Source organism: Pituophis catenifer, unplaced genomic scaffold (assembly GCF_029215685.1).
Source record: "Pituophis catenifer annectens isolate HBS135680 unplaced genomic scaffold, rPitCat1.0.hap2 SCAF_2, whole genome shotgun sequence".
Taxonomy (NCBI): Eukaryota; Metazoa; Chordata; class Lepidosauria; order Squamata; family Colubridae; genus Pituophis; species Pituophis catenifer.
The window spans coordinates 225,751,365-225,779,312 of NW_027256882.1; the positions used below are offsets into that span (position 1 = coordinate 225,751,365).

General features: G+C 38.8%; 1 protein-coding gene across 2 annotated transcripts; it reads right to left on the reverse strand.

The window, feature by feature from the left end:
- VLDLR (very low density lipoprotein receptor) lies at positions 1 to 27,830 on the reverse strand. 2 transcript variants are annotated; one of them, XM_070938622.1, is made up of 19 exons: positions 27,356 to 27,829; positions 17,897 to 18,016; positions 15,535 to 15,657; positions 14,251 to 14,373; positions 13,020 to 13,400; positions 11,213 to 11,335; positions 10,635 to 10,757; positions 10,280 to 10,399; positions 10,070 to 10,195; positions 9,492 to 9,663; positions 7,889 to 8,113; positions 7,107 to 7,225; positions 6,554 to 6,693; positions 5,855 to 5,996; positions 4,164 to 4,313; positions 3,278 to 3,355; positions 2,057 to 2,137; positions 1,479 to 1,648; positions 1 to 594 (listed from the first exon to the last, which is right to left on the reverse strand). In XM_070938622.1, the coding sequence occupies exons 1-19, from the start codon at positions 27,432 to 27,434 to the stop codon at positions 559 to 561; spliced, it is 2,631 nt and encodes an 876-aa protein (XP_070794723.1). In that variant the 5' UTR covers positions 27,435 to 27,829; the 3' UTR covers positions 1 to 558. The 2 variants fall into 2 exon arrangements, with proteins under 2 accessions (XP_070794723.1, XP_070794724.1); XM_070938623.1 differs by lacking the exon at positions 3,278 to 3,355 and having other exon boundaries at positions 27,356 to 27,830.
- Positions 27,831 to 27,948: the final 118 nt, after the last annotated feature.

Genomic DNA, 27,948 nt, shown 5'->3' on the forward strand with positions numbered 1-27,948 from the left:
GAGTTTTGCCTCTTTTCATTTCAGTGTTGAAATTTACAGTGATTTCTGATACAGAGCAGTTGTCCTCTGCACACCCCTGTAGGTGGTTCAGGGAGGACAAATTCACAATTCATACAAAAGTTAGTTTACAAATTTTTGGCAATTAATCTTGAGTAACCCGTTTTCTCCTATTGCCATTTTCCAAACATTGAAAAAAAATTATACAATAATTTACATTGAAATGTTATTCCAAAGTGCTTAATAAACTATCCCTTCCCCGGATGATTTACAATTGGGCCTGTACAATTATTTACAGCTAGTACTTTTGAAGCACTTACTATAATATGGCTTCTTGGAAAGTGCTTTATACATAGCCAGTGGTGGGAATACTTAAATTTATTCAAGGGTTACAGGTAAGTAAGAACCATCAAAAGTTGATAGTGAACACAGATCTTTATAACTTTGTATGAAAGTGTGTTTTTTGTGAACTTGTTCCACCTGTGCCTTCATTCATCAAGGATCTCTTCAGCCACTGTCTGGCTACCATGCAAAAGTGTAGAATGCAAGTGTAGACTAGATTCATGATAAATCATCCTCTGTGCTTACAACTGATATCTGTGAAGAAAAGAAAAGTTATATCCCAGATGAATGCACCTGTGTTTCAGGTAGGTAAGGTTTAGGGATCAGTTGTTTATTGCTGAGGGTAACCTGAAAACTCCAAACTTTCCACTACATTTCAGTAATGTACATCCCTTCATTTGAAGACAAAAGCACATAAAAACTGCATTCTAAATGCAACTGTGGCTTAACAAATTGACCATACCACCGAGTGCTGCAACATATTCCTTATCCAGAACTGCACATTCTGCTCACTTTCTTCCAAATGTGATATGTGGCCCATGCCACCGGGAATCTCTCTTCTACCCCACCCCTGCAAACTATATGAACACAAGCTTGTCTGTGCCATCAGTTCTCATTGACAAACCCCATATATCCTTTTAACCAAGGAGTGGAGCTGAGGAAAATACTGCTGAAGCTCGAGCCTGATAGTTTTACATCAAGTGCCATTGTTAAGCTTTAAACATGTAAATTCAAACATGTTGATTAGGTGCCCTAAAGCCTTCAATTGAAAAGCAGTTCTTGGCAGATTTTGAAACTTATTGACTGATTATAGGTTATCAAGTCATTGTTGACTCTTAGTGACCATATTGATTGATCTTCTCCATGACAATCTATCCCAAGTGTCAGGATTTATTTGAGATTTGGATTAATCTTTAAAAATCCATATCCTGGAATAAATACAGACTACAACACTTGTTGGGATCCCTAATCAGATGCCAGAAGAACTGTGAAAAGCTTTTTCATGATTTTCCAAAAATCATTCTTTATATTTTGGGTACCAAGACAGTCACCTGTTTTAACTCTATCAGTAAGGAAATTGATAGAGTTAACTCTATTAACTCTATTTTCTATCAGGAAAATAGTAGGAGTTCACTTACTGCTGGATACGTGTGCCCAACTGTACTGCTGTGTCTTCCAATATCTATAGAGAGATCTTCCTCTGTGGTTTTCAGATACACTGGGTTGTCAAAGTTCATGCTTTTCATATTCTTCTGTTGCCAGTTGCGCCACATGAAGTAGCCTCCTGCTGCTGCTGTTACTAATAGTACTATGAGAAATTGTGAGATTTTAAAAATTCAACTGGAAAGCCTATTCTGTTTTAAGTAAGACTTAAAGACTAAGACTTCATTACTTGTATTATGCCTTTTCCTCAAGAATCTCATGATGGTCTCTCCTTCCATTTTGTTTCTTCACAATAATCACGTGAGGCCAGTTAGGCTGAGAAAGGAAGATGAGGGGGAGACTATCCACTGGGCATTACTACCTAGTCAGGATCTAGATGTGGTTTCTTCCAACGCTATTTGGGCTCTCTGACCACTATGCTCTTCCCGCTACCTCTATATATTGCTTTTTTCAAAAATAATTTTATATCCCAAAGGAAAACATGGTGGTGGTGTAAAAAAAACCCATGCTGAAAATGTTTTCTCCTGATTTCAGGGCACCACCTCATACTTACAGATAGGAAGAATAGCCCATGCTGCTGACGTACTTCTTGAGGAAGCTAGTTCTTCTGATACTGGACTGCTCTGATTTTGACCTAAGGAAAGAAAACAATTACAATATGTTTACAATGTACAATTTACAGTACAATATATTTATCATTATGGATAGTCTGATCAAATTTGCTATCTAGAACATAGCATTGCCCAGTAAAGAAATTACGTAATTCAGGAAATGGCCTTGATTTATATCAGCTGTATATCAGCAGTTTCTGCTCAGTTCACAATCACTTCATTATCTGTTCAAAAATATTTCATCATTCTTCTGACATGACCATCTTCCTTGCTATAACAAGAACAGATTGGACCAACAGAGATGGACGGACATTGCAAGACAGCTAAGCTCCACCCAATGAGCATCCACAAATACTTTTAAAAGAACTGAAAACCCAGACAATATGAAATCGGATATTCTAGTCTCAGCAATAAGTAATGAACCTTTGACATGACTGAAGGATCATCGTATGTTTGCACCCTGAGATTATTTTTGGACCCAGCCTTGTTTTTGGATTATCAGAACTTGGAGTGCCCACATAGCTATTATATGACTTGCAGAATCCTAGCAGCTCTACCTGAATTGTGTACAGGTAATTCAGCAGCTTCATTGCTCATTTGTTTCAGAGTTTAAATTGGGTTTTGTTTTTAAATCTGAAGGATCAAATACTTAGGACCATAAAGCTGCTCAACTCCTCACAAAGATCTAGCCAAGCACTCTCCACATCCCATGGCTGCAGGAAGTCTAACTAGATGTGACTTTGCTTCCAAGGTATTCAAACTTCCTACTGAAATTGGTTTGCTTTAGTTAAAAAACTGTTGATTCTAATTCAGGGCCTTTTTCTGCAGGAGTCTGGAATTTATTTTTTTTCCTCCTGCTTTTTGTTCCTTTTGTATTGCTAAAATGGTTTCTTTTAACTAGCTGTTTTGAATGTTCTACCTAGGCAGTGAAGAACACTGCAAACAAGGCCTAAGGTACAACTTCACCAAAAGTTTTGCTAGGTATTCTCTAAGAACTTAAATGGTTTGCCAAATCAAGCCAAGTCACTCTAGATCCACATTCCTTGAAATAATCCCAGCAAGACTAGAAGCTGCTCATTACTGTTTCTGAGGTCAAATCTTTGGCTTAATTTATCCTGCTTTACCACCAACTCTTTTGAGCTGCCTTGGATCAGGACCAATACCTCCAGAAAGTGGTCCAGGTGGTTTGTCTGTTCTGCTGCTCTCTTTTGTCTCAGTGAAAGCCACAGCAGTTCCTGTACCTGAAATTACAGATCGGTAATTTTGAAGCTCTGCATTGGCTCTTTTTCATTTCCACCCCCCATTTTTGGGGTGGAAGTGGAATACCCACAGCAGATGAGTATGGTCATGCAGGCTTAGTTAATCTGGCCCTGAAAGGTGTTAGATTTATTGCGCTATGAAGATGTAGCCAACAAGCAAGGATATCATTAAGATCAGGTATTGTAATGCTAGGAATCACTTCTTAGCCAGTTGGGTAAGCAGAATCATTGCGGAAAACAAAAGCAAGGATTGCAGTTTCAATTCAACAGAATGGAAAGATCTACTCAATCAAGGGTTACTGTAAATTTGTTTGAATCAAGCTGCAAATCTATCACCACCAGCACACAAAACACAGTGTCCTTTAGTGTGCCATAGCTGACTTGCATATTATTGTGGTTTTACATTCAAATCAGAATGCTATCTGCAATTATGCAATCCAAGACCCTGGATTAGTATTTACATAGAATTTGATTATTCAAAACATCTTGCCTCTTTATAGATTACAATTATATGATTGCCAATCAGCGTTTGAGGCAAGGAGCTTATGAGCCCCTGGCAGAGAAGAAGCTTTTTATGGCTTGTATCCAGGTACACCATGGCTGATAATTAAATCAGGCTGATGTTCAGATTTAATGTTCTACACAGCATGCAGTATCCATGAAATGCAGAAGCCAGGCAGTCGGGATGCTGTTTAATGGCCAAACTTAATACTTTAGCAAGAGTTGTATGCATGAGATGGCAGGACGGAAGCGCTTCCTACACTACGACAAAGAGAGTCACAGACTATACCTTTGCATTTCAAGCCATTGTCTTGCAGGGCATCTCCATCGGGACATATGCAAGTATACTTTGGGGAACGACTGTTTATCTGGGGTGCAGGCAGGCAAAGGTATTCACAGCCTCCGTTTGTCATGTTCTCGTCTTCACACCAGTTTTTCCCTGTGGGTAGAAGAGTTTTCAGACATAGGTCTCCTAGGATGGACTACAATTTCTAACAAAGCAGCAAAAGCTGAGGCCTACTTACTATTTGAAATAATTACGATGTCTTACTTGGCTTCCCACTTCAGATCAGGTTACAAAGGCACTACAGGAATGCCCTATTCCCTTCCCCCTTCCAGGACATCCCGTGCTCAAGATGAGTTACCCAATCTTTTTTTAAAAAAACAATTTATTTTTTTTCAGACACACAAACATAAAATACATATTTTCTGAATAGAGTATTGACCGAGTCAAAAATTCATACAGCTTATTTTCTCCATATTTACTATAGTATATATACTCCAATTTCTGCCAGTATTCTACTTTTCCCCTTTTATCTATATTTTTATAGAATATATATATAATCAATATTACCATCCTCCCTCGCCTCATCTTCACCTATCACAATTTTTTAATCTATTGAAACCCTTTACTTTAAACAGTCATTCGATCATTAATTTTTCACAATTTTTTCTTTAGTATCAATTTTTCCCAAATTTTATCTTATCACTACTTTACCCGTTATTTTACCCTTTTAAACATATATTTCCTTATATTTGTTTTACATCATCTTTCTCTAAAAATTAATCATTTTGCCATTTTACCCGAAATACGATTCTTCCCATTTATTTTTATAACCCCCTTTTTAAGTAAACCCAACTTCTATTTCAAATTCATTCCAACTTTCCCCTTCAAATAATTCCTTTTTTATAATTCAATTTTTACAGTCCCAGTATTAATACAATTTCTTTACATTTTCAGGATTACAAAATATACTTCATCTTATTCAGATAATATAATCATCAATATTGCTTCTATCGAGTTACCCAATCTTTATGTTATAAAGCAAGAGAGGGCAACCATGGTAAATTTGTGACCAATGGACTTCAATTGCCAAAGTTGCCCACCTAAAGGCACTATTTCTATTTTTAATACTAGATGGCCTTTGCAAGGCACTTTGAAATGATGATGCCAAGTCCAAAGGACAGATTGAAATCATCCAAATGTTTTCTCCTCAGGGAGGCTTAAACAATACAGGCCATCATTGATTTATGACTGGTTGCTTAGCAACCAAAGCTACAACGGACTTCCAGGGCTACTTATGATCTGGATTTGAACTTCTAATGGCCACCCATGTCATATGATCACATTTATGGCATCCTGCAGTCATGTAACCTTGATTTATATATATATAAATTTGTAAATATATAGATTTATAAATATATATATTTGTCAGAAACCAGTGTTTATTTCCGATTTCTAGCAAAAAACATCCATTGGATTCACTTAAAAACTGTGGCATTTTATGATCACCATAAAAAAGTCATAAAATCAGAAGGACTCACTGGTGATCCACCTAATGACAGACATGATTTACAACCATAATTCCGTGCTCAGCTATGGTCGTAAGTGGAGGACTACCTGTACTGTGTTTTCCTCCCACCTGTAACTTGAGAACTCAGTTTTTGCTTGGAATTTTACTCCTGCGCCCCTGCTATTACCTGACTGCTGAACAAGTTCATGATACACAATGATGTCTCTAGCATCATAGAGATTGTTTACTACTGTTTGCAGCTCAGATCCTGTAAATTTGTTGGCGCTGTACACGGCTTCGTTTTCCCAGTCTGTCCAGTAAACCGTGTCCTAGGAAGAAAAAGTGAGCATTTCAAACTGAAGGATTATTTTTTAACTTCCTCATATTTTAGTAATGGAATGTACACTAAAGAGCATGCATTTCATTACTACAAGTTATAGGTTAAAAAAAGAAACCTCTTCCAAATGAACTTATCTTTCTTCCTCCACCAGCTTATACATTTGCTACCTTTTTGTGACCTGGGGCATACTTTGTCTCCCATACTTTATTTCCTGCCCCACCCAGACCAACCCTAAAGGTTGTAGGAAATACAGAAGTAATATCATAAAACGAGACAGGACGGAAGGCTATTTTTTTGGGTGCGTGTTTTTTTAAAAAAGAAAAATACCTATATTAAGTCTAGCTTCTCCAACTTCTTTTCCTTGAAATTCTTATGTGAAAAAAAAAGTAAAATTATGATGCCAGGATTTCACAATGTGTCTATTCAATTTTAGCAATGCAATTTCCCCATCCCTCAAAAGAATTAGAGGCAGCTGAGTAGTAAACTACCCCTTCAATATGATCTTGCAACCTCTCAAAATACATGTCTGCAAACTTTGATTCTTACCTCAAATATTGTCAAACTAAGAGGATGAGCAAGAAATTCATGGGATGCAAATATAATCCTGCGGTCTTGCCCATTCATATCCACGCTGGAAAGCTTATGCAGTTTGGAGTCAACCCAGTAAACACGATTTTTTACACGATCTAAACAAAAACACACGTCAGTAATTAGGGCAGAAGAACCATGATTTACCAAGAACTTCCCTACTTGTTTCAATTCTCTTTAAACCTGGAGGTCTAGGGAAGTTATGAAGTAGCATTCCTGACTACACAATGGGTAAATAAAAGCCATGACAAACAGTGATTGAAAGAATTCTTATCATGGCCAGAAGATGATGGACATGGCCATTCAGAAGCCAAGATACAGGTAGGTCAATACCACCTAGCTAGGTATTAGTGATATTTTGGATGGGAAGGAAAGAGAACATTTTAACATGGAATTTCATTACAGGAGGTCACTTGCCTTCAACCCTTAATATACTGGTCTAATTTAACCAATAACTCCAAGAATTCCTTAAGAAAGGAATTCCAATGTGGTATGAATAACATTAATATACCTAGTGCAATCCCATTGGGCCTTTCAATATCTGTTGTCACAAGTTGCTGCCTGTCAAGTCCATTCATCCCTGCTTTCTCAATTTTGGCTGGTTCACCCCAATCAGACCAATACATGAAGCTGTAAGAGAAACCAGGTAAGAGCTGTCATAAGTCTACTCTTGTGAGACAGTTATTTTATTTCTACCGTCTCCTTTCAAACATGTTTATTCTTCAACTGAACCTTAAGTTTTGACCTTAAATTTGGGCTACCTTGCCAGAATAATTGGACCTCCCCCTCCAATATATTATTTATCCTTAGGGCTCAAATATCACTTATAGAATCTGAATGACAAAGTTCACTTCTCTTAAGGTTTTCTATTGTGTAGGTGCATTGTTTTATGTTCCGAAGAGACACATTGCTTTCTCAGCAGCTATTAATAGAGACACTCAAGTAAGATGTGTAGACATCACTGGCAAGTTTCTAATATTACAAACTAGCAATTCTTGCTATGCCACCTCCTGCTATGTCTTTGTCAACATTGCTGCTAGTGTTAGCACAGCTGTGAAAGAGATTCTGAAGTGAAATTACAATCACTTTAGGATTTCTTCTGAGCTGCATGGGCTCTTCCTCAGAAGACCCTCCACTGTCACTCCTCAAATCATGTGATTCAAGTCTCACAGGAATCCAGGAGTGATTTAATTTCAGGAGGGTGTCTGAAGGACAATTCTACTAAAGAGGCTTAAAGGTTCTCAGAATTAATGCTCAGATACTTCCATACCAAGTATGTAAATATGGGCTTACCCAGAAAGTGGATCCACAGCCACACACGCTGGCTCCCTTAAGTTAGTGTTTAATAAGACTTTCCTTTTAATGCCATCAAGGCTGGCCACCAAAATGGACTTCAGGGATGAATCAGTCCAATAGATGTTCTTGTAAATCCAATCAACAGCAATTCCTCCAGGACTTGGTACATTGTCTACAATCCGGCGATGTCGCACTGGTTTGTTACTAGAAGTAATTGAGGCACTAGGGAGAAACATTTCATTAAATGCAGTCACTAGGGAATGCAACATCCTATATTTAAGCATATGGCAAAGGCACAAAGAACAGATCATGTCTGGTTTTATGTTAATCCTAAATCTTGCCTGGAAGTTTAGCTTCAGCCACTGTTCAATTTTTTCCTACCTTTTTTTTTTTTTTTGCCACCAAAATTGCTTCTTACGAAATTCAGATAGTTGTGTTCAAACGAGGCTTTTTAGGATAAAATCTGTCAGGAATATAGTTGGCCCAGAGTTTCTATGGTGCTTTCAACGTTTTCCTAGACAATTATTACAGCTAGTTCTCCTAGATCAGCGTAAAGAGCTCATCAAACATAACAGCAGTTGAAACAAGGCATATTGTTGATTTTTATTTTAGTGATGGCTGGTTAATGCAAAAGACATTGGGAAACTGGGTACAAAGCAAGATTTTAGGAGAAAGCAAGGAGAACATTGCAAGGAGAACATTTCTATTTAGATCAGGCATGTCCAACCTCCAGTCCTTGGGCGGCATGTGGCCCTGGACAGCTAGTAATATGGCCCCCAAGATCATAAACTTTTAACATTATTTTGTGCATTTATATCCATTAACTATATTACATATTTTATATGAAGCCCAAGATAATCCCTCTTCACGCAATGCAGCCCAGGCAAGCCAAAAGGCTGAACATGCCTGTTTTAGATTAACCCAGACTGCTAGCAGCTAAGAGCCAAGCATGTCATTTTCCACAGAACTATTTAGATCCTGTCCCACCAGTAGCAGCTGCCTTCACTCCACTGCCAAGAAGAAACCAAAATGTTACCCTCTCTGCTTGGACCTATAAAAACTAGAGCTATAAATGAGTTACATAGCCCACTTCAGACTACTGACCAGACCTAGGTGCAGATCAGATGTTGTACGGTGTCTCTAAGAAAGGCCATAAACTTTTTTAAAGAGTGGCAGGAATTCGTTTCTGTTTAGAGACTGAATTAAGAAAGGTATTCCAAGGCAAAGCAATGAAGGTGGAAGGGTCAATTTCTTTAGTCCTTTTTAAATTGGAAGGGGAGCTCTGACTTACTCCCTCTAGTCAAAATAGGTGCTTTACTGGTAAGCTATTGGAAGTTTGATATGCTTACTTTTATGTGCATTATTCCCTTTTAAAAAGAACACTTGTGCTGCAAAGATTGAAAACGTGTTACTAAATTTCAGTAGGATGAGCTTGGGGAAGTCCAAGGGTTACCCCAAGGGAAGCAAGAAGGTTGTATGTTAACCCTGAATCAGAAGCATTTTTATCATACAGATAAAAACCCAGAGATTGTTTTTTAAGATATGGCAGATATGTTAAGTTTTTACCATCACACAGAAAGAGCTTAAACAGTTAGTTTACCTGAGGATTGCATTTGGTCCAACGTCAGCCCAAAAGATTTTATGCTCAGCCATGTCAGCATCCAGAGCAACCACATTTCTTAGGTCTCCTATGAGTTGGGTGTAGTCCTGCCTTTCGAGAGCAAACTGCCTGATGTTCCAACGATTTGTAAAAAACAGACTTGGTTCTCCTCCTGCAAGAGTAAATTTGTGTAAAGCTAGGCAATAAAAACCTACAGCCAGTTGCTGAAGAAACAGCTCTTCCCAAAAGCTCTTGAAAGAAAGTTACAAGCCTTATGCAGGAGTCGGCTTAACCACTCATGTATTCAGCCATCTTAACTAGAACCGTGTATTCTAGAGTCCAAATGCCAGCTGATAACGCTCCAGAGAGAGTCACAATGCAAGTTTAACATGTTAGCCTGGATGGGACTCTCACATTTGACCATGCTAGCTGGCAATTCTGGAGTTATAATTTCAATAGATCTGGATTGGGCAAACAGACCTATCTGATCAACAGTTATCGGTCTAAGAAGTGTTAGCCATGCCTTTCTAAGACCCTACGACAGAATTTGAGTTGAGTATTCGTTTCCAACTACTTACCAATTGCTTTGCATACTCCTGTTTGTGGATCCATTCGGTAGCCTCGACTACATTCACATTTATAGCCCAGTTTGGTATTGACACAAATCTGACTGCAGATACCTGGATTCTGGCATTCATCAATGTCTAGGGGGAAAAAAGATACTCATAGTGCAACATAATATGAACAAAGAGTAACTTCAGAAATGTTTTCTTTTTCAGGATCTTTACCTCCACATGTTTTTCTGTCTATCAGCTCAAAGCCAGCTGGACAATCACATTCGTAACTTAAAACCAGATCTCTGCAGATGTGAGAGCAGCCTCCATTGTTCACCAAACATTCATTTACATCTGGAAAGGAGAAGAACTAGTAATGCCATTCAAGTTGTTATTTATTTGGATGACTCAGAGATGCAAATTTTTCAAAGAGGAAAAACTGTACAACTGTGTGCAACTATAGAGCTTCCAGATTGGAATGTGGCCTATTACAATAGGTGCTGCATTATTCCTTGACATAAAAAATTGTTTCATTAGAATCAGATGAAAAGATTTTTATTTATAGTTGGCTTTCTTAACTACAACTTACTGCATTCGTTGAGCGGCTCATCACTCCAGTCCCTGCAATCCTGTTTCTGGTTGCACACTTTGTTGAAATCTACGCACTCACCACTACCACACAAGAATTTTCCGGGTCCAGTGCACTGATTAACTGAGGATGGAAAGAAAAGCCACAGTTAAATAAATAGCTCCATGCCCAACTTAGTGTCTCCATGCGGCATAACTCAATTATCCATTTCAGGGAATCAATACTAATTTATGATAAATCAGGAAAGTTGTGACAGTGATCTGCAGTAATATAAATGTCTCAAAGGGCATGATCCAGGGAGCAAATATAACCAACTGAAGAAATATCTCATGGAAATTACCACAAGATTCTCTAGAACAGAGGTCTCCAACCTTGGCAACTTTAAAACTTATGGAGTTCAACGCCCAGAATTCCCCAGCCAGCAAGCTGGCTGGGGAATTCTGGATGTTAAAGTCCACAAGTCTTAAAGTTGCCAAGGTTGGAGACCCCTGCTCTAGAACATGGCATAAGGAATATGGCTGCTACATATTCAGGTTACATACTGACATCTGCAAACTCTTAAAGTTCTCGTTGCTTACCAACATGACAGTTCACTTCATCAGTCCCATCTACGCAATCTCTTACACCATTACACTGTCTGGTTCCATGAATACAGTTGCCATCCTCACATCTGAATTGGTCAGGTCTGCAGGTCCGAGAAGCTGAATAGAGGACATACTGTTTTAAGGACCACACTTCTATCAAATAAGTATTGATGATCTAAGTTTTAACTGAAACAATTTATTCGTTAGAAAATTAAATGTCTTCTATGTGCTAATATGAGATTCCTTAGGATCAGAGTGGCATTTATATCCTACAGTTAAGAAATTAGTACCTATTATCTCAAGTACGCATTTAAAAGTGTTCCATCATTCTGCAGAACTTTGGAAATGGTACAAACACCAATTTCTGGCTTTTTATCTCCTTTTCCAAGGACTTGAATTTGAGGACAAGGATATTCACTACACACAATGGGAACAAAATTAATTTTGTGGAATTAAGAGACTGAACAACAAGTGAAAACTTACTAAATATATTTGCAAACAGAATGGTTATCAATACCAACTGAGTTCCAAATAAGCCAGATTCAGTCATTCCTTCATAAAATATCTACAGCATGTCTCAATTCAAACCATTAAGAAAATTTTAATAGATTATCTCTACTTAATTTACTAAGAAAGGAACCTTTCTTAAAATTAATCTTTTTTTCTTAGAGAAGTACAATATATCAAAAAATACATTCTTTTAGCTATCCCCCACAACCAGAGATATAACCATAATTGTTGGACTGATAAGTAGTCAAATTCTGAAATTTTGCTATATAATTTAACATCACAGAACATTTTTAGGTTTCCTCCCAAAAAATACATATATACATTAAAACGAAGGATTCTTTTCACCATGATAGAACACTTTTATACAGTACTTGAACTTGAAGTTAAAACATTCTAGGAAGATTATTTGGATTTGAATGTGATGAATGTCATCCCAGAATTCATTTTAAATGTCTTATGATAATCAGAACCAATTATGGAGATTTTTGATAGGTAACGCCACTCCTATAATTTCACAACATAAATTGTACTATTCCAGATAGTATTAACCAAAAGACAAGCAAATTATCATACTTTGCCATCTTTAATGATAATGCCAAATTAGTCAAGTCTTTTTATTTGTTTAACTGGAAAAACCAACCACCAATGATTCATGCTGCTTATAAACTGTACTTCCTCGATGATATAAATTTATTTTACGTACAAACTTACTCAATTCCTGGTATTAGCTACTAGATTTATTATCACAAAACTCTGGAAAATTAAAATACAGTCAGTGATATTTGAAAAGAGTTCTGAAAACTATAAATAAATTCATCTTTGTGGAACCTTTGTGGAGCCATTGAATTTTTTTGCCCAATAGTTATTTAGGTTTTCTATAGAAATCCATTCTACCAAAACAATGAAGAGAGATGTTTTAAATGTTTGTACTTCTTAAGATCAATGTAAAGAAGCAATAACATTTTTCTTCAGAGCCTTATGATTCTGTCACTATTTACTTTTTTGTTTAAATTCTGTTTTAGTGTGAAAATAGTGAGCACTGCCTAAGGTGTGGATCTGGCTGGAAAGTCCTTAGTCGTAATTCTGCCTCCATGAAAGTTTGTAAGGAGGCCTTAAACAAATTACTATCCCAACCCAGCTGATCTTATAAGGTTGTTGCGGGTCAAAAAAGAGGCTATGTACTTTGCCTTAAGCTTCTTAAGGAAAAGTGGGAAACAAGCCTAATAAATTTTAAAAAATCATTTCGGTTTCCAATAAAACCTCTGCTGCCAAGTGACAGCTTCTTACTTACGGCAATTGATTTCATCGCTTCCATCCTTACAGTCTGTATCACCATCGCAGCGCCATTTCTTGTGAAAACACTCATCCCCCGAATCGCAAAGCATTTCACTGTCCCCACACTTCGCCGTTTGGATAGGCTGATGACCACACTGTTCTGGAGATTCGTCTGACCTGTCGGTGCAGTCAGCTTCCCCATCGCACACCCAATTAATTGGGATGCAGATGTCGCTTTCGCTTGTGCACTGGAAGTCCCCTGCTCCACAGGTAGAAGTGGCGCAGCCCTCCTCATCGGTCCCATCACTGCAGTCCTCCTGCCCGTTGCAGGCAAAGTATTTTGAGATGCACTGCCCATTAGCACATGTGAATTCTTCAGGGTTACATGTTATGTTGGCTAAGGAACAGTTGAAATAATTTGATTTAGCAAATAGCGCTGCTTCTTGGGAAGCCAGTAAAAAACATAAACAGAATATTGCTATCCTGGTGAGATTAATTTCTAGGTCTGTGCCCAAGCTGAGCAGCAATCAGGGTTCAAGCTACTAGATACTGGAAGAACTGTATGCAACACAGAAACTGCATGACTGATGAAACTGCCTAATTTATGATCTATCTGTCCTATACAGTGAAAATGTCCGTTTTTAAGATAGCTTAACCTACTATAAAATAGCATTTTGAAAGAAGGAATATTTCTAATGGATATAGCATTGTGTTTTCTTTCAAGTGGTTTAGGCCTCGTATAGAAGGCCCAATTTTTACGTAATATTTAAGCTAACATCCTTGCTATATTAGGCACTGATGTCATATTTCCTTAAGGTGTCACAGTTCCTCAAAACATTAATGGGAATTTAGCAAGACTTAGTTGCACTCTAAGATAGTTTAATGTAGTGGTTAAGGCAGGAGGCTAAAAACTGAGAGACTGAGTTTTAGTCCCACTGCCTTAAGCACAGAACCAGCTGGCTGACTATGAGCCAGTCATTCTCTTTCAGCCCTAGGAAGGAGGCAGTGACAAACCACTTCTGAAATCTTGCCAGGTAAACTGCAAGGACTAGTTCAAGAGTTAACACTGACTCAAGGGAACCAAAGCAATGTTTACTTTTAGGAGTTACAGGAACTAAAGAAGGGGGAATAATATCTCTGTTCAGAATCTATTAGTGAAACTAAACACTTTCTAATTTTTATGGGGAAATTATGGCATAGCATAGCTAGCTAAACCCGCCCTTTCATCCCCAGTAACTATGGCTTACCACAGCCTTCTTCATCTGTACCATCACCACAGTCATTTTCTCCATCACATTTCCAGGATACAGGAATGCATTGAGTTGATAGAGGACCACAGCTGATTTCACCTAACGTACATTTTCTTCTATCTATTGAGAAGTGATTAAGAGTTTGCTTAGGTGCTTTTTGAAGACAGTTAAGTCTGAGGAGTCAGGGCATTTGCTCAAATCAAGGGTAACCTATATGCAGAGCCACAAACCCTTTTCTCAAACTCTCTAGAGCCCCATCTGCCACAACTTGGAAGTTTGGAAGTTGCAGCAGCTTCTCACAATTCTGGGGCCAAACATACCCGTAAAATATACCTAAATTATTTAGGAGAGTCTCCAAATTTACCTCAACCTTTGTATATTCCATCCCCACACATTTTGTTCTATTAGTCTACCTTCAAAATATTAAATGTTACCTTCAATCCCCAAAAGGTTTTCCCTCCTTCATTTAAATGGTGGTGTTTGCGACTTCTTTACAGTTTTAAGCATGAAAGCAAAGCTACACAATGCTGTGCATATTATCCGCTACAGAAGTGCAGGAATTGCCCATTCAGAGGCAAATAAACCATGTAGCATTATACTAACTATTTCAGGATACTTTGGGATAATCTCTATGGTGAGAACATATCTTCATTTAATATAGTATTGTATGGATCTATTTGAAATGTGTGATGCTCTATAGACATTTAAAATAATAAGCTATCAGAACTAATTATGCCAAGTAGAAATTCTCTTCGGGATCTGTCAGTTTGTTAGGTTATTAAGGTTTATATATAATCATATTTAATGGTTGTTTTTCTCTCTATCATAAAACAAAATATCATATTACTATGGTTTCTCTGTTAAATTCAAAGTTCTCAAATACTATTTTCAGTCTGGTCCCTTCCAATTCTGTGAATGAGATGGGCAGTCTCGAAGTTTGATAGCGAGATAAACAAACAAAATTTGCATAACCAAGTAATCCAAAGAACGTTAGAATGGTAAAGCTGTACTTTCAATTGAAAGAAGAAGTTTTGATTGAATAATGCCATAGACGTTTGAACCTGAAATTATTTCCGGCCTACCTATCTGCTATCTGTGGGCCAGCTCAATCTGAAGAATGTGAATTCTGAAGGAAAGGAGGGACATAAATCTAACAATAGATCTTTACTGACGGCCTACTTTATGCAGATGAATTATGTATTGATGCATAGGCAGTTTAGTTCCGCCTTTAAAAGGGAAGATGGTGCAGTCAACTTGCTGCATAGATGTCAGCCTACTCACAGCAAATCTCAGAACCTTCATCGGAGCCATCTTCACAGTCGGGATCTCCATCACACTGCCACCTGTTTGGTATACACTGTCCATTCTGGCAAACAAAATTTGTTGCAGAACATGTCTTCTTCACTGTATAAGAGTAAGATTGTTAAATTTGCCTAAAATACAGGAAGAACTCTGCTACATAGTTTCAAGTGCTCTGCTTTAAAGTTATTTCAAATTTTCCCTTCCAGAACTGTTCAAAGCCTCACCCCTATTTGATAGCATAGCAGTCCTAGGACTCTGAAAACAAGCAAGAGTCAGATTTTTTTAAAATTGTTGGGACAGCTTCATTTCTCAGAAAGTCATATGTCAATTTTATCATAGTTACTACACAGGAGTCTAATAGCACCTTTTTTTATTAACAGATATTATTAAAAGGCATAAGTTTTCATGAGCTAAAATTTACATTATCAGATTTACAGAATAGCTAAACTGATGTAGGATTTAAACTGAGGTAAGATACGGAGCACAGATTAGTTATGAAGATACCGATTATATATGAGAGCTGGTTTGGTCTAGTTGTTAAGGCACCAGGCTAGACACTGGGAGGTTGCGAGTTCTAGTCCTGCCGTAGTCATAAAAGGCAACTAGGTGACTTTGGGTCAGCCACTCTGTTTCAGCCCAAGTCACCTCACAGGACTGTTGTTGAGGGAAAAATAGGAGAAAGGTACATTGGATATATTCTCACTGCCTTGAAGTTATTTGTAAAAAAGGCAGGATAAAAATAAATACGAGACAGTTATGTAAGTGCCTATTCGGTTAACAATTTATTCAAAACCCATTGTTTGTTGAGACTTTTAGCAATAGCCTGAAAACTTTGATACCTACGAGTACAGTAAATTATCACTCAATATTGTTAAACTCTTTTAACCACAGCTCATGAGGTTATACCTTTAAATATTACTTGTTAGTTGGAAAAGGCATTGCCAAACTCTAGTTTTTCGCTCCTATAGACTAATATAATAATCATCCTACAATGCTTAGATAACACAGGCACAGTTGTGTATGCTAGATATTAGATAATATTATAACAAGAGTCTAACAGCATCATGGAAAAGCAATTGTGTAAAATATGAACATCTTTGATCCTTTTTAAAAAGGAGATGTATGTTCAATTCTTCTATCTCTATCTACAATGAGAAGGAAATCAGATTTTCAATATCTTGCATTTCCAGCCGCATCCTGGAGAATCGTAAGGGCAGAATTAAGTTAGCCTCAACTCACTACACAGAACCCTTTTTAATTGGGTCTGAGATCTGAGAAGCAAAGACACTAAGAAGCAAAGAAGTTTTTGTAGCAATTGTATCTGAGGGTATCTGAGGGTATCTGTCTCTTGTCGGTCACATCTACCCGACCCATCAGAGCGGGGAGGCAGAGAATGCTGCGGGTCCCATCCCCGAGGGATATACACCTGGTGGGAACCAAAAGAAGGGTCTTCTCTGTGGTGGGTCCCTCTCTCTGGAATATCATTCCCCCAGAGATTAGAACGGCCCCCACTCTAATACTCTTCCAGAAGGCACTGAAGACCTGGTTCTGCCAGCGGGCCTGGGGTACCTAGAGTGGGATGGAGCCCATTAAATGGCTTGTTTGATCTGCTGTCACGGGGTGGTGGTGGTGATTTTATTATATTATATTTTATTAATTTATTTAATTCTTTTTATTAGTTTTATTGTTTTAAATGTGGTTTTATATTCTGTAAGCCGCCTTGAGTTGCCATAGGCTAATAGGTAGCAATATAAATTCAATAAATAAATAAATAAATAAGTACATAAATTTTTAAAAATGTCTGCTCTTTCTGTCTAATTCAGGTCAAAGAAATGGCATTACAAGAAGCCCAGTTCTGCTTGTGGGCTTCAATGCCAAGGTCAATATGAAACTCTTGATATAACTAGCAGTTCTATCCTAAACTATTCAGATTATGGCTACTATTTTCACAGTTGCTTTACATGGTTAGATGCTTTGATAACTCTTCTTAAAGTTTGAACCACTATTGTTGTTGTTATAATTGTTGTTCTTTCTGGCTGGCTGTCCAAGCCATGCTTATTTATAAGAATATCTTGCTAGTAGGATTGAGCCAGTTTAGTGTAGTGATTAGTGTGAGTCGTAGTCCCACCTCAGGCACAAAGCCAGCTGAGTGACCTTGGGTCAGTCATTCTCTGTCTCAAACCTAGGAAGGAGGAAATGGCAAACCACTTCTGAAAAACCTTGCCAAGAAAACTGCAGGGACTTGTCCAGGAAGTCATCAGAGTTAAGATGACTTAAAGACATATATAAAACCAAACCCTACTACTAAGAGACTGGGTCATTGTGGCCATGTTAAGCTTACCGCATGCTAGTTCATCACTGCCATCAGAGCAATCTTCATCCCCATCACATCGCCACACCAGAGTTATGCAGCGGCCATTGTGACATTGAAATTGTGATTCATCACATGTTACCCTTGTACCTTGGATTAAGAAATAGATCACAATTAGATTTAATAGACTTTGAAGCAGCAGAACATGTCAAAGTTTAAGAATGACAATTCCAGTCATCTAGGAACTAAAGTAAAGTTTTTCAAGTGATTATGAAGTGATTGCTCCTAAAATGCAATTATTCATGCATCTCAGTTAATACTGCAGTTTTGAAAAAGGAGCAGCTCTGATACATTATTTATTACTATTATTTATTAGACTTGATTTAGGCTAAGATTGACATAGCTATTTCTAAAAGTTAGTAGAATCAATATGTTGGGCAAATAATCAATGTGAGATAATATAAGGAAATTTCGAGAGACTTACTTTTTAAAGCATTTTTATAAAACAGCTTCACATATGGATGGAGGCATATGTACATACTTCTATTTATCTATCTATACAGCAATTCTAGATCACCCCATTTCCAAGAGAAGATACCTAAACACTTAAAAAATGAGTTAGGTAAAGTATTAATCTATTAAGGAATCTTTTATGCAACACTGAGGATGATATCTATGGAATATTTGGAGAACTCAGAAGAGTAAGCTTTTTTTAAATCAAATACAATTTCCTTTCTAAATTCTAAACTTGTATATACAGTACAAGGAATGCTTAGCACCCAGTCTCAAAACTTGATAAAACTCCCAGAGCTGAGAAAGTGACATGTCATTTAAGGAGCCTGGATAGCTCAACAGACTAAGCACTGTAATTTAACACCAGCTGTCTGCAATTAAAGTAAGATCGAATCTCGCCAGGCTCAAGGTTGACTCGGCCTTCCATCCTTTCTAAGGTAGGTAAACTGAGGACCCAGTTTGTGGGGGCAATAAGCTGACTTTATATAAAAATATACAAAAGTATGAAGGCTATTGCTTAATGCACTGTAAGCCGCCCTGAATCTCCGGAGAAGGGCGGCATATAAATCAATTTAAAAAAAAAAAAAAAGGAGAAAGGTTTTAATTACCTTGGAGAAACTGTATAAAACATAGTTGTATTTTGGCTGATCACTGACCAAATAAACAATACAATTATGTATTTGTAAAAAATGCAGAGAATATTTTAAAATACTGGAAATGACATTCGAGTAAGAGAATAAAATTAGAGTTCATTATGAATGAACCATTCTGTAAATCAAGCAAAATCTGATTCAAATAATATTTTTTTCAATTTGGAAAATTGATCTTATTTAGAAAATCAATCTTATTCAGATATTCTAGTTAAATCATTCATTTCCACATCAATCGAGAAAAAGCTACTTCAGAACATAAACCAAAGCATCATCCAAGGGATAAATAGCAAATCTAAATATATCTTCTGCCTACTCCTGGGTTTTAAGAAGATTTATATTCTATAAAGTACCCCATTCATCCTGGGATAAAGATAACAAATTACTGAAGGTTTAAAAAAAAAAACAATTTTTTTCTTTCCTCAGCAATGGGAAAGTAAATTGAGCCAAGTAAGGAATCCAGTAACATAATTTGTCAGTGATTGGTACAAAAATGGAGAAACTGTTTTGCAAAATTGTACTTCAAGTGTACTCTAGCAGTAAGTACTAAAAACTAAGAGGTCATTTTGAAAGATTAAACAGAAAAGTATTTAAGAACTTATCTTTTGATGCTGAAAGCAAACTGCACCGGAGGAAAAAATATAGCTGCAACACTGTTATACAAATATAAATTGGACATCAAATATATTGTCTTTGTAGACTTAAGAACTGTTCCCTTCTTTGATCTTGAAAGAGGTGCTAACCCCCCCCTTTTTTTCAGATTTTAATTACAGAGATATCCATATACATTACTGCTAAAGGAAAAAAAACCAACTACTATTATTTATAAGACTATGATAGAATAATAAAATAACTGGAAAAGGGCTGATGTAGTTCCCATCTCCAAAAAAGGGAAAAAAAATGTATCCAGGAAATTACAGACCTATCAGCCTGACATCAATACCTGGGAAGATTTTGGAAAAAGATAATCAAGCAACAAATCTGTGAACACCTAGAAGCAAAGAAAGCCAACATGGGTTTGCCAAAAATAGATCATGCCAGAGAAGTCTACTGCATTCTTTGACAAAGTGGCAAAATTAACAAACCAGAGAAATGCTGTCGATATAATTTACTTGGCCTTCAGAAAGGCATATCTGATAAAATAGACCACAATCTACTATTTGATAAGATAGGATAATGTGGATTAGACAGTATCGCCACCAGATGGATTCGTAACTGGCTGACAAATCGCACTCAACATGCAATCCTTAATGGAACTGCATCTACATCAAGGGAAGTATACAGCGGGGTACCCCAAGGCTCTGTCTTAGGCTCAGTACTCCAATATCTTCATCAATAATTTAGATGAGGGGATAGAGGGGAACTCATCAAATTTGCAGATGATGCCATGCTAGCAGGAATAGCCAACACTCCAGAAGATAGGCTTAAGATACGGAAGGATCTTGACAAACTTGAACACTGAGCCCTATCTAACAAAATGAAATTCAATGGTAAAAAAGTAAGGTTCTACATTTAGGCAAGAAAAAACAAACACACAGGTATAGAATAGGTGGTACTTGGCTCAATAGTAGCAACTATTGAGTAGCAACTATTGTCTGAAATGGTATAGGGCAGTGATGGCTAACCTTTTTGCCATCATGTGCCAAAAACGGGGAGAGTGCGGGAGGCTCTTGTGCACGTGTGCCCACACCCATAATTCAATGCATCCCACCCCCCCACACACACGTGTGTGACCCCCCTCGGCGCTCCCCCCACTTTTGGCACACGATGGCATGGTGGGCCCAGTAGGCCTGTTTTTCATCTTCCCCAGGCTCCAGAGGCTTTCTTGGAGCCTAGGGAGGGCAAAAACAGCCTTCTCCACCCTCCTGGAGGCCCTCTGGAGGCTGGAAATGGCCTGTTTCCTGACTTCCAGTTGGCCCGGAAGCCCCGTTTTTCACCCTCCCCAGTCTCCCAGAACGCCTCTGGAGTCTGGGAAGGTTAAAAAAACGGGCCTTCTAGGCCCACCGGAAGTTGGGTGGGCTTCCTGACTTCCGGTGGGCCCGGAAGGCCCAAAAATCAGCTGGCTGGCAGGTGCATGTATGCTGGTGCTGAGCTAGGGCAATGCTCGTGTGCCCACAGATGTGGCTCCGCATGCCATCTGTGGCACACGTGCCATAGGTTCGCCATCACGGGTAAAGAGTTTCCTGCCTGAGCAGGAGGTTAGACAAGAAGACATCCAAGATCCCTTCCAACTCTGTTATTCTGTTAAGAGCAATAAATTTATCAAGGACACAATTCCATATTACATGGATGCTTGATATCTGGCACAACACAAGTTTGTTGTTTCATCATATACAAGAATAAGAGAAAATTGCCTTAGCAATTTTAGATCACTGATTACTGACCTCAAACTGGCAGCAGTTTTACAGAATCTCTTATGATAAAACTTCCCATTCCATATGAAGATACCAGAGATTAAATTGAGACATCTCACAGATAAAATTGAAGCATGTATCCGCCACGGAGGCAACAGTCCTTCCAATATAGCAAAATTACAAGTTTCATTTCCTTGGGGTGGAACAGCTACTGCTTGCTCATATCTTACCTATAAAACACTGGCAGAAAAAGATCTACCTAGTGTGTAATCCCTAAAAAGTTTAATACCACCACCTTGGGAAGGCCTTGATAGGTGGATAAAAATGTCAAACCCAGTCTAAACATCTGGCTGACTGTGCGGCAAACAATATTAAAATTCAAGCAGATAAGCACTTGTCACATAATTCCCCAAACTTAACAACTGTCAATAAAAAAACACAAAATAGTCTGGATAGTAGACATGGCAGTTCTCACAGACCGCAGAAGAGAAGAGAAATAACTAGAGAAAATCACAAAATACAAAAAGCTGCAAATAGAAATAGAACAACTATGGCAAAAGAAAGCAAAGATAATGGTAACAGGTGCCTTGGGTGCAATCTCGAAATATCTGGACCGTGACTTGAACACTGATATTGACAAAATCACCATCAATTGCAAAAGGTAGCTTTATTTGGAGCGACTTATATCCTGCAACAATATCTGTAACACCATCAAACATCAACATCTGCCTATCTCAAGTCCTTGGGAAGAATTCAATAGGTGGACTCAGTCTAAACGTCTGGCTCACTGGGCAACTAACTAACCATAATAGTAAAAAATATTGTTTTTTTAATACAGTGAAACTTAGGATGGATTTGTGCTTGGGCTTTCTACACACAGGGCATAATTAAGAACCATTATACCGTGCCTCATCCCCTATTAAAATAATCTGAATGAAATACAATAAGACATGGTTTTCAGTCAGAGTTATCTGTCTGGAATTCCTTGAAATTTAATATTTTAAAGGCCAAGGAAGTATACAGCATGATGCAAGCCTTTCCTAATTTGTTGCATCATGTAGATATTTACTTTTGTCACCTGAAGGTTAACAAGGCTGTATTTATTTTTAGCATTCACTAAAACAGCAAGTTATCTTTAAGCTGATTTTTGGCAAGGTCCAGTTTACGATTCTTCTACTTTTCTTGCACACCAAGTACTTAGGAAAAGGTCAACATACATGGTACAGATAGTCCTCAATTTGTGATCATAATTGGAGACCAGAACTTCCATTATAGAATGATGCAGTTGTGTCCAATTTTGTGACCTTTTTTGCAATGGTCAACTAGCGGATCACTGTGGTCCTTAAATGAATCACACAGTCCTTAAGCAAATCCAGCTGTTCCTTGACATTCCTTGTCCAAAAGCCAACTGGGAATCTTGCAAATGGCAATGTGATCCCAGGATGCTGCAACCATTGGAAGTACATGCCCATTTTCAAGTGTCCATATTTTGATCACATGGCCATGGAGATATTGCTTTGGTCATAAGTGTGAGGACTAGTCAAAATAATTTTCAGCGCCATTGTAACTTTGAACTGTTACAAAATGCAAGTTAAGGACTACTTGTGGTTATTCTCCAGAACTGAGGGATGGAGATCTGGGAAAAGTTATACTGGACAAATCCCACCTCATGAGGCCCAAGATTAAGGAGTTTTTAAAGTTTTAAAATATTAGAAGTTTAGACTTTTAAAACAACCTCTCTCTTGAGTAAAGCATTAGGTAGATGGAATTAAAATTAAAGTTAAGGCATTCACACAAGCATAGACATCTTTTGTCATAATACATAAGCTTGTTTCAAAATTGATTATTATTAAAGCTGTGAGCTAGATCTCTGCTTCTCCCTGAATAGAAAACCAATGAATGCATTAATCTCCACAATTTAAATAGCTTTCTTTAAATGCCACTCTTGTGGAATGTGCTTGTCAAAACCAAATTTAAATTACAAAAACCGCTAGAAGTAAGTCAATAAGTGTTTATATATGCTGAGTAGCACATATAAGGACCTAGTCTTGATCTTCCTTCCCGATGTGTAAAGCTCTGAATGTGTAATTAATTGGAATAATCCCAACAAGCAGACCAAGTTTTGCAAAATGCACAATCCTCACTTTAACTTTCCTTGTTTCAGAGTACAGTACTATGAATAAATGCAGCTTGCAATGTGAGATGAAACAATAAGTGTGGCTTTCATTTCTCTCTCTGAAAATCTCCTGTCAAACAGTTTGCATTTGACAAGAAAAGGGAAATGAACAATTACCAGTACAATGGTAGAAATGCAAGAAAATGGATGAATTTGTATACCTTTAGAGAATGAAGGAGTGATTCTAAAGCAGTGTTTTTCAAACTCCCAGAATTCCCCAACCAGCATTCTGAACAATTCTCCCTGGAGAATTCTGGGAGTTGAAGGCCACATAACTGAAACTTGCCAAGTTTGAAAAACATTGTTCTAAATCCTGAAAAAGTCTAGTAAAAAGGTACTCATAAAATATGGTTTATTGTGAGGAATGAATTAAACTTGAAAGAACTGAAAATATGTAGTCATATATGAAAACAAGTGTATGTCCACCTTGTTATATAAAGTATTGTCTATAAATACCTTTAGAGTATATAGATGTATAAGGATTAAATTGTATAATAAATACATATGTGAAGAAAAATGGCTTGCAAGGAAAGGAAAAACCAAGAAAGTCATGATTGGAGAAAGTTGATGATTCTCAAAAAAATAAAAAAAAAAGATAAGCTTAAAGAACAAAGCAATGAATTATTATAGTGGAAGCAAGGATAGTCATACATGGCAAGATAAACACAATGGAGTAGTTTAATAAGATTTTATTTGTTCTTTTCCTTTAGTTTTTTTTTTTTTTGCTTACTAGCTACTCTTTCAGCACTTTTTATAGCATCGTTTACTTTGTAAGGAAATAACATGACAAACATACAACATGTATGAAAGGCTTCTGCAGCTCATATGGTTTTGGACATCACAAAAGTTAAAGATGGCCGATACCCATTGCGAAAGTTCATGCCAAATCTAATGCCCAAACTGACACTTTAGCTCATGATATTCAATGCTGCAAAGGGCAATCAACTCTTGTATTCCAAATTTAATCACAAGCAGGAGAGCTGTTTTAAATATGTTTTTAACTACTTGATATATTTCATTTTATTAGTTTACTGTGATTGGTGGTAGGTCTGGTCAAGATGGCTGCATTGAACTTATCAAAGAGTGCCAAAACTATCTTGACTCCACCATAAGTATTCCAACTTTAAAACACCCCATTTGAGGTCTTGAAACTTTCCAGTACATGTAGTCCTCAACTTACCTCAATGAAACCCAACATTTCCATTGCTAAGTAAGGTGATTAAGTGAGCTTGCCCTATTTTACAACTTTTTTTTAGCCAAGATTATTAAGTACAGTAAACCATGCAGTTGTTAAACGAAGTTTCCCACATTGACTTTGCTGGAAGTCAGATGGAACGGTTACAAATGGTGATCAGATGACTCCGGGACAGTATAACTGCCATAAGTACATGCCTGTTGCCAAGCACCCAAATTTTTATCATGTGTCTATGGAGATGCTGCAATGGTCACAAATGTGAAAACTGGTCATAAGTCACTTTTTTCAGTGCTGTTGTAACTTTGGTACTAAACAAATGGTTGTAAATTGAGGATTACTTGTATGGTTGAAATACCATCACAATTGTGGAAATATTGGAATACCCATTTTGAACAGTTTTGAACACTCCTAACCAGGATTCTTTCACAGCCAATATTTTCTTTTACATTAACAAATACACTAAAAACAAAAATGAAGAACTGTAATTCTTATGATCTTTTGATCATTATCTATGCTTACAGGAATCCTGTGGATTTTTCCACTTTAGGGCTAGAACGACATTAAAAATTGGATGCCCTGCCTGTCCTTTCTACTGATAGCAATGCAGCACACACCTACTCTAATGCCTTTGGAAGATACACGTGTAACTTGGTATTGGCATTACTTGGCCTTGAAACTTACGTTTCTTAGCCAAATTACTAATGCTTCAAAAAGAAGAAAGTTCTTAAGTGGTATGATGAGGAAAGCTTGCTTCAGCGGAACTGTATATTTAAAAACCACCACAAAGAAACTTATCAATGTATATTTGGAATCTTTCAGGCCTTAATGATTTCCAGTGAAGCAGGGATTAAAAAAAACACTAGGAAACAAATACAATGTAAGATTCCATTCCTTTCTATATCTGATGAAAGACTGTAGTCTAGAAATGTTTACACCACAGTCAAGTATTGTAAGTTTTACAAGTATTGTAAGTTTTACACACACAGCATGTTTACAATGGAATAATTGGCAGGGAAGGAGGATTACTGTTTTGGTGGATTGGCATTTTGCTTCTCAAGTGCTAAAGTTAAAAGGTTACTCAAGTTACAGAAAGGAAGCAAACCGTGATGTGGCCAAGTACTGCAAATCCATCTGCAATAATCCTAGTCATAATGTAGCCGAGTCCAAAGAATTTGTTCTAATAAACAAAACAATCTCACCTACCTGTTCCTATTTTAGGAATTTTAGCTTGGCTTTAAATGGCCTCCCCCAGCCATAAAATTAACATTTGCCAACAATTATTGCAAGTCACCATCCTACAGAACTTACAGTGCAATCCTATTTGTGATAATTGCTTTGCGTAGACTTATACTACTAGGAACTAGCAGAACCATGAAGGATTGGGAAGTTCTTAATTGAGTGGGGGAGTTTCTCCCAGTTTTTATCCTCTCCAGCTGCACAGTTCAAGAAAGTTAGGCAAGCAGAGAAAAGCAGACCAGGATTATTATTTAAGGGAGTAGCTATTTCATGATTAAACCACTCAAACACATCTTCAACCATTAATTAAAAACATCACTGGCCTTCAAAACCAGCTCCATATGCCAACTAAAATACTGCTGAGAACAATGCGCTGTGTGTCTCTGGTCCCTGCAGGCCATGTAACATTGCCCAAACTATGTTCCCGGGATCTATCACTAGTATCTACTATCTGCATTTTTCATTTGAAGTAGCTCCCTGATCTCTTTTTAGGGACAGTATTCTCATCATCTGCTACTACAGCCTTCCTCTTCTGTGTAACTCCTCTGCTGACCCCATTCTCACTTGGGAGCCTAATGCTGTCCCCCCCAGCCATTAAGTTACAGTTACAGTTATAAATGCCATTAAACCACAGTTACAGTTCCTGATTAGTGACACAGAGAGGGAGCACACAAAAATATTACACTAGTGTCCTCTTGAGAGCCCCACCAACAATATGGTGCGACACAGAACTCTTCAAGGGCCTGCCTTCCCCCCCTAGAGGCAGATGGAAAGTTCTACGGCCAACACTGAAGAGGTTCCCTTCAGATGTACCAAACCACGGGAAAAGGGGGGGGAGCAAGGGAGCACTTGAGGAGCTTCCCCTTTGAGCAAAAGGGCTCAACTTCAGGGTCAAAGCTACGGCGGAGCCCACAACAGCTGTCAGAACAAAGAAAGGCCGGGACACCCTCCGCAGGAGGCCAGGTTGCTCCTCTCACCACGCACTCTTCTCCGGCAGCAGCGAGGCTTCCCACGACTGCCACCCGAGACCAAGTGGAAAGCGGCACCCCCTCCCCGCCGCCGCCTTTCCACCCGACGTCTGGGCAAGGCGGACGGGCAAGAGGAAAAAAAAAAAAAAGGGATGTTGACTACGGGCGCAAGAGCACGTAGCCCTTCGCGTATATGCGTGTGCGTTAGAATTCCTGCTCTTCGGGAGGCATTTCTGGAGAAACGAAGGAGTCCGCCGCTCCCCAGAGGCAAAGCCACCGCGCCGGCTCGCTCGCGTCCCGCCGCCCTCGCCCAGCCGCCTACCCGGTTGCCAGGCGTCCCCGGGGAGACAGCCGGGAGCCGCGGCAGCTTCCGAGCTAACGGAGCCCCCTTACTCACCACGCGCTCCTCGCAGGCAAGCCAGCGCCAGCAGCAGCAGCAGCCCCGGCCTCAGTCCCCGCCGCCAGAACGTGTCCATCGTGCAGCGCCTCCTCACTGTACAAGTTCGGGGCAGAAGGCGGACGCGCAGGCGGGGATGGGGGGGGACTGTTTCCTCGCTGCCCTCCCCCTTCTGAGAAAGGTAAAGAGCGTCCGCCGGAGGGTAGATAGGTAGGTAGGTGGGTGGAGGAGTGTGGGGGGGGGAAGGCTCCAGGTAGGGCGGCCAGAAGCAGACAATGCAGCGGCGATGCGAGGAGGCAATTCCAGTCCGAGGCAAAAACGCGCGCGGCGGGGGGGAGGGAGGGGGGAAGGTTGCGGGCGGCGGGGAAGGGGGGGATAGAAGCAGAAATCCAGGAGGTGCCGGGCAAGGCGGCGCGCGTGCACCCGCGCACGCACACACACCGGTCGTGCCGGTGAAGGAAGAGCCGAAGAACGTACACAAAGGGGAGGGCAGCTCGGCGCCGCTCTTATACCAGCCTCCCCGCTCCGCTCTCCTTGCGCGCCGCTGCCGCCGGTGACTCACGGACGCCTGGGCGGCCTCTGGTTGGCTCGCG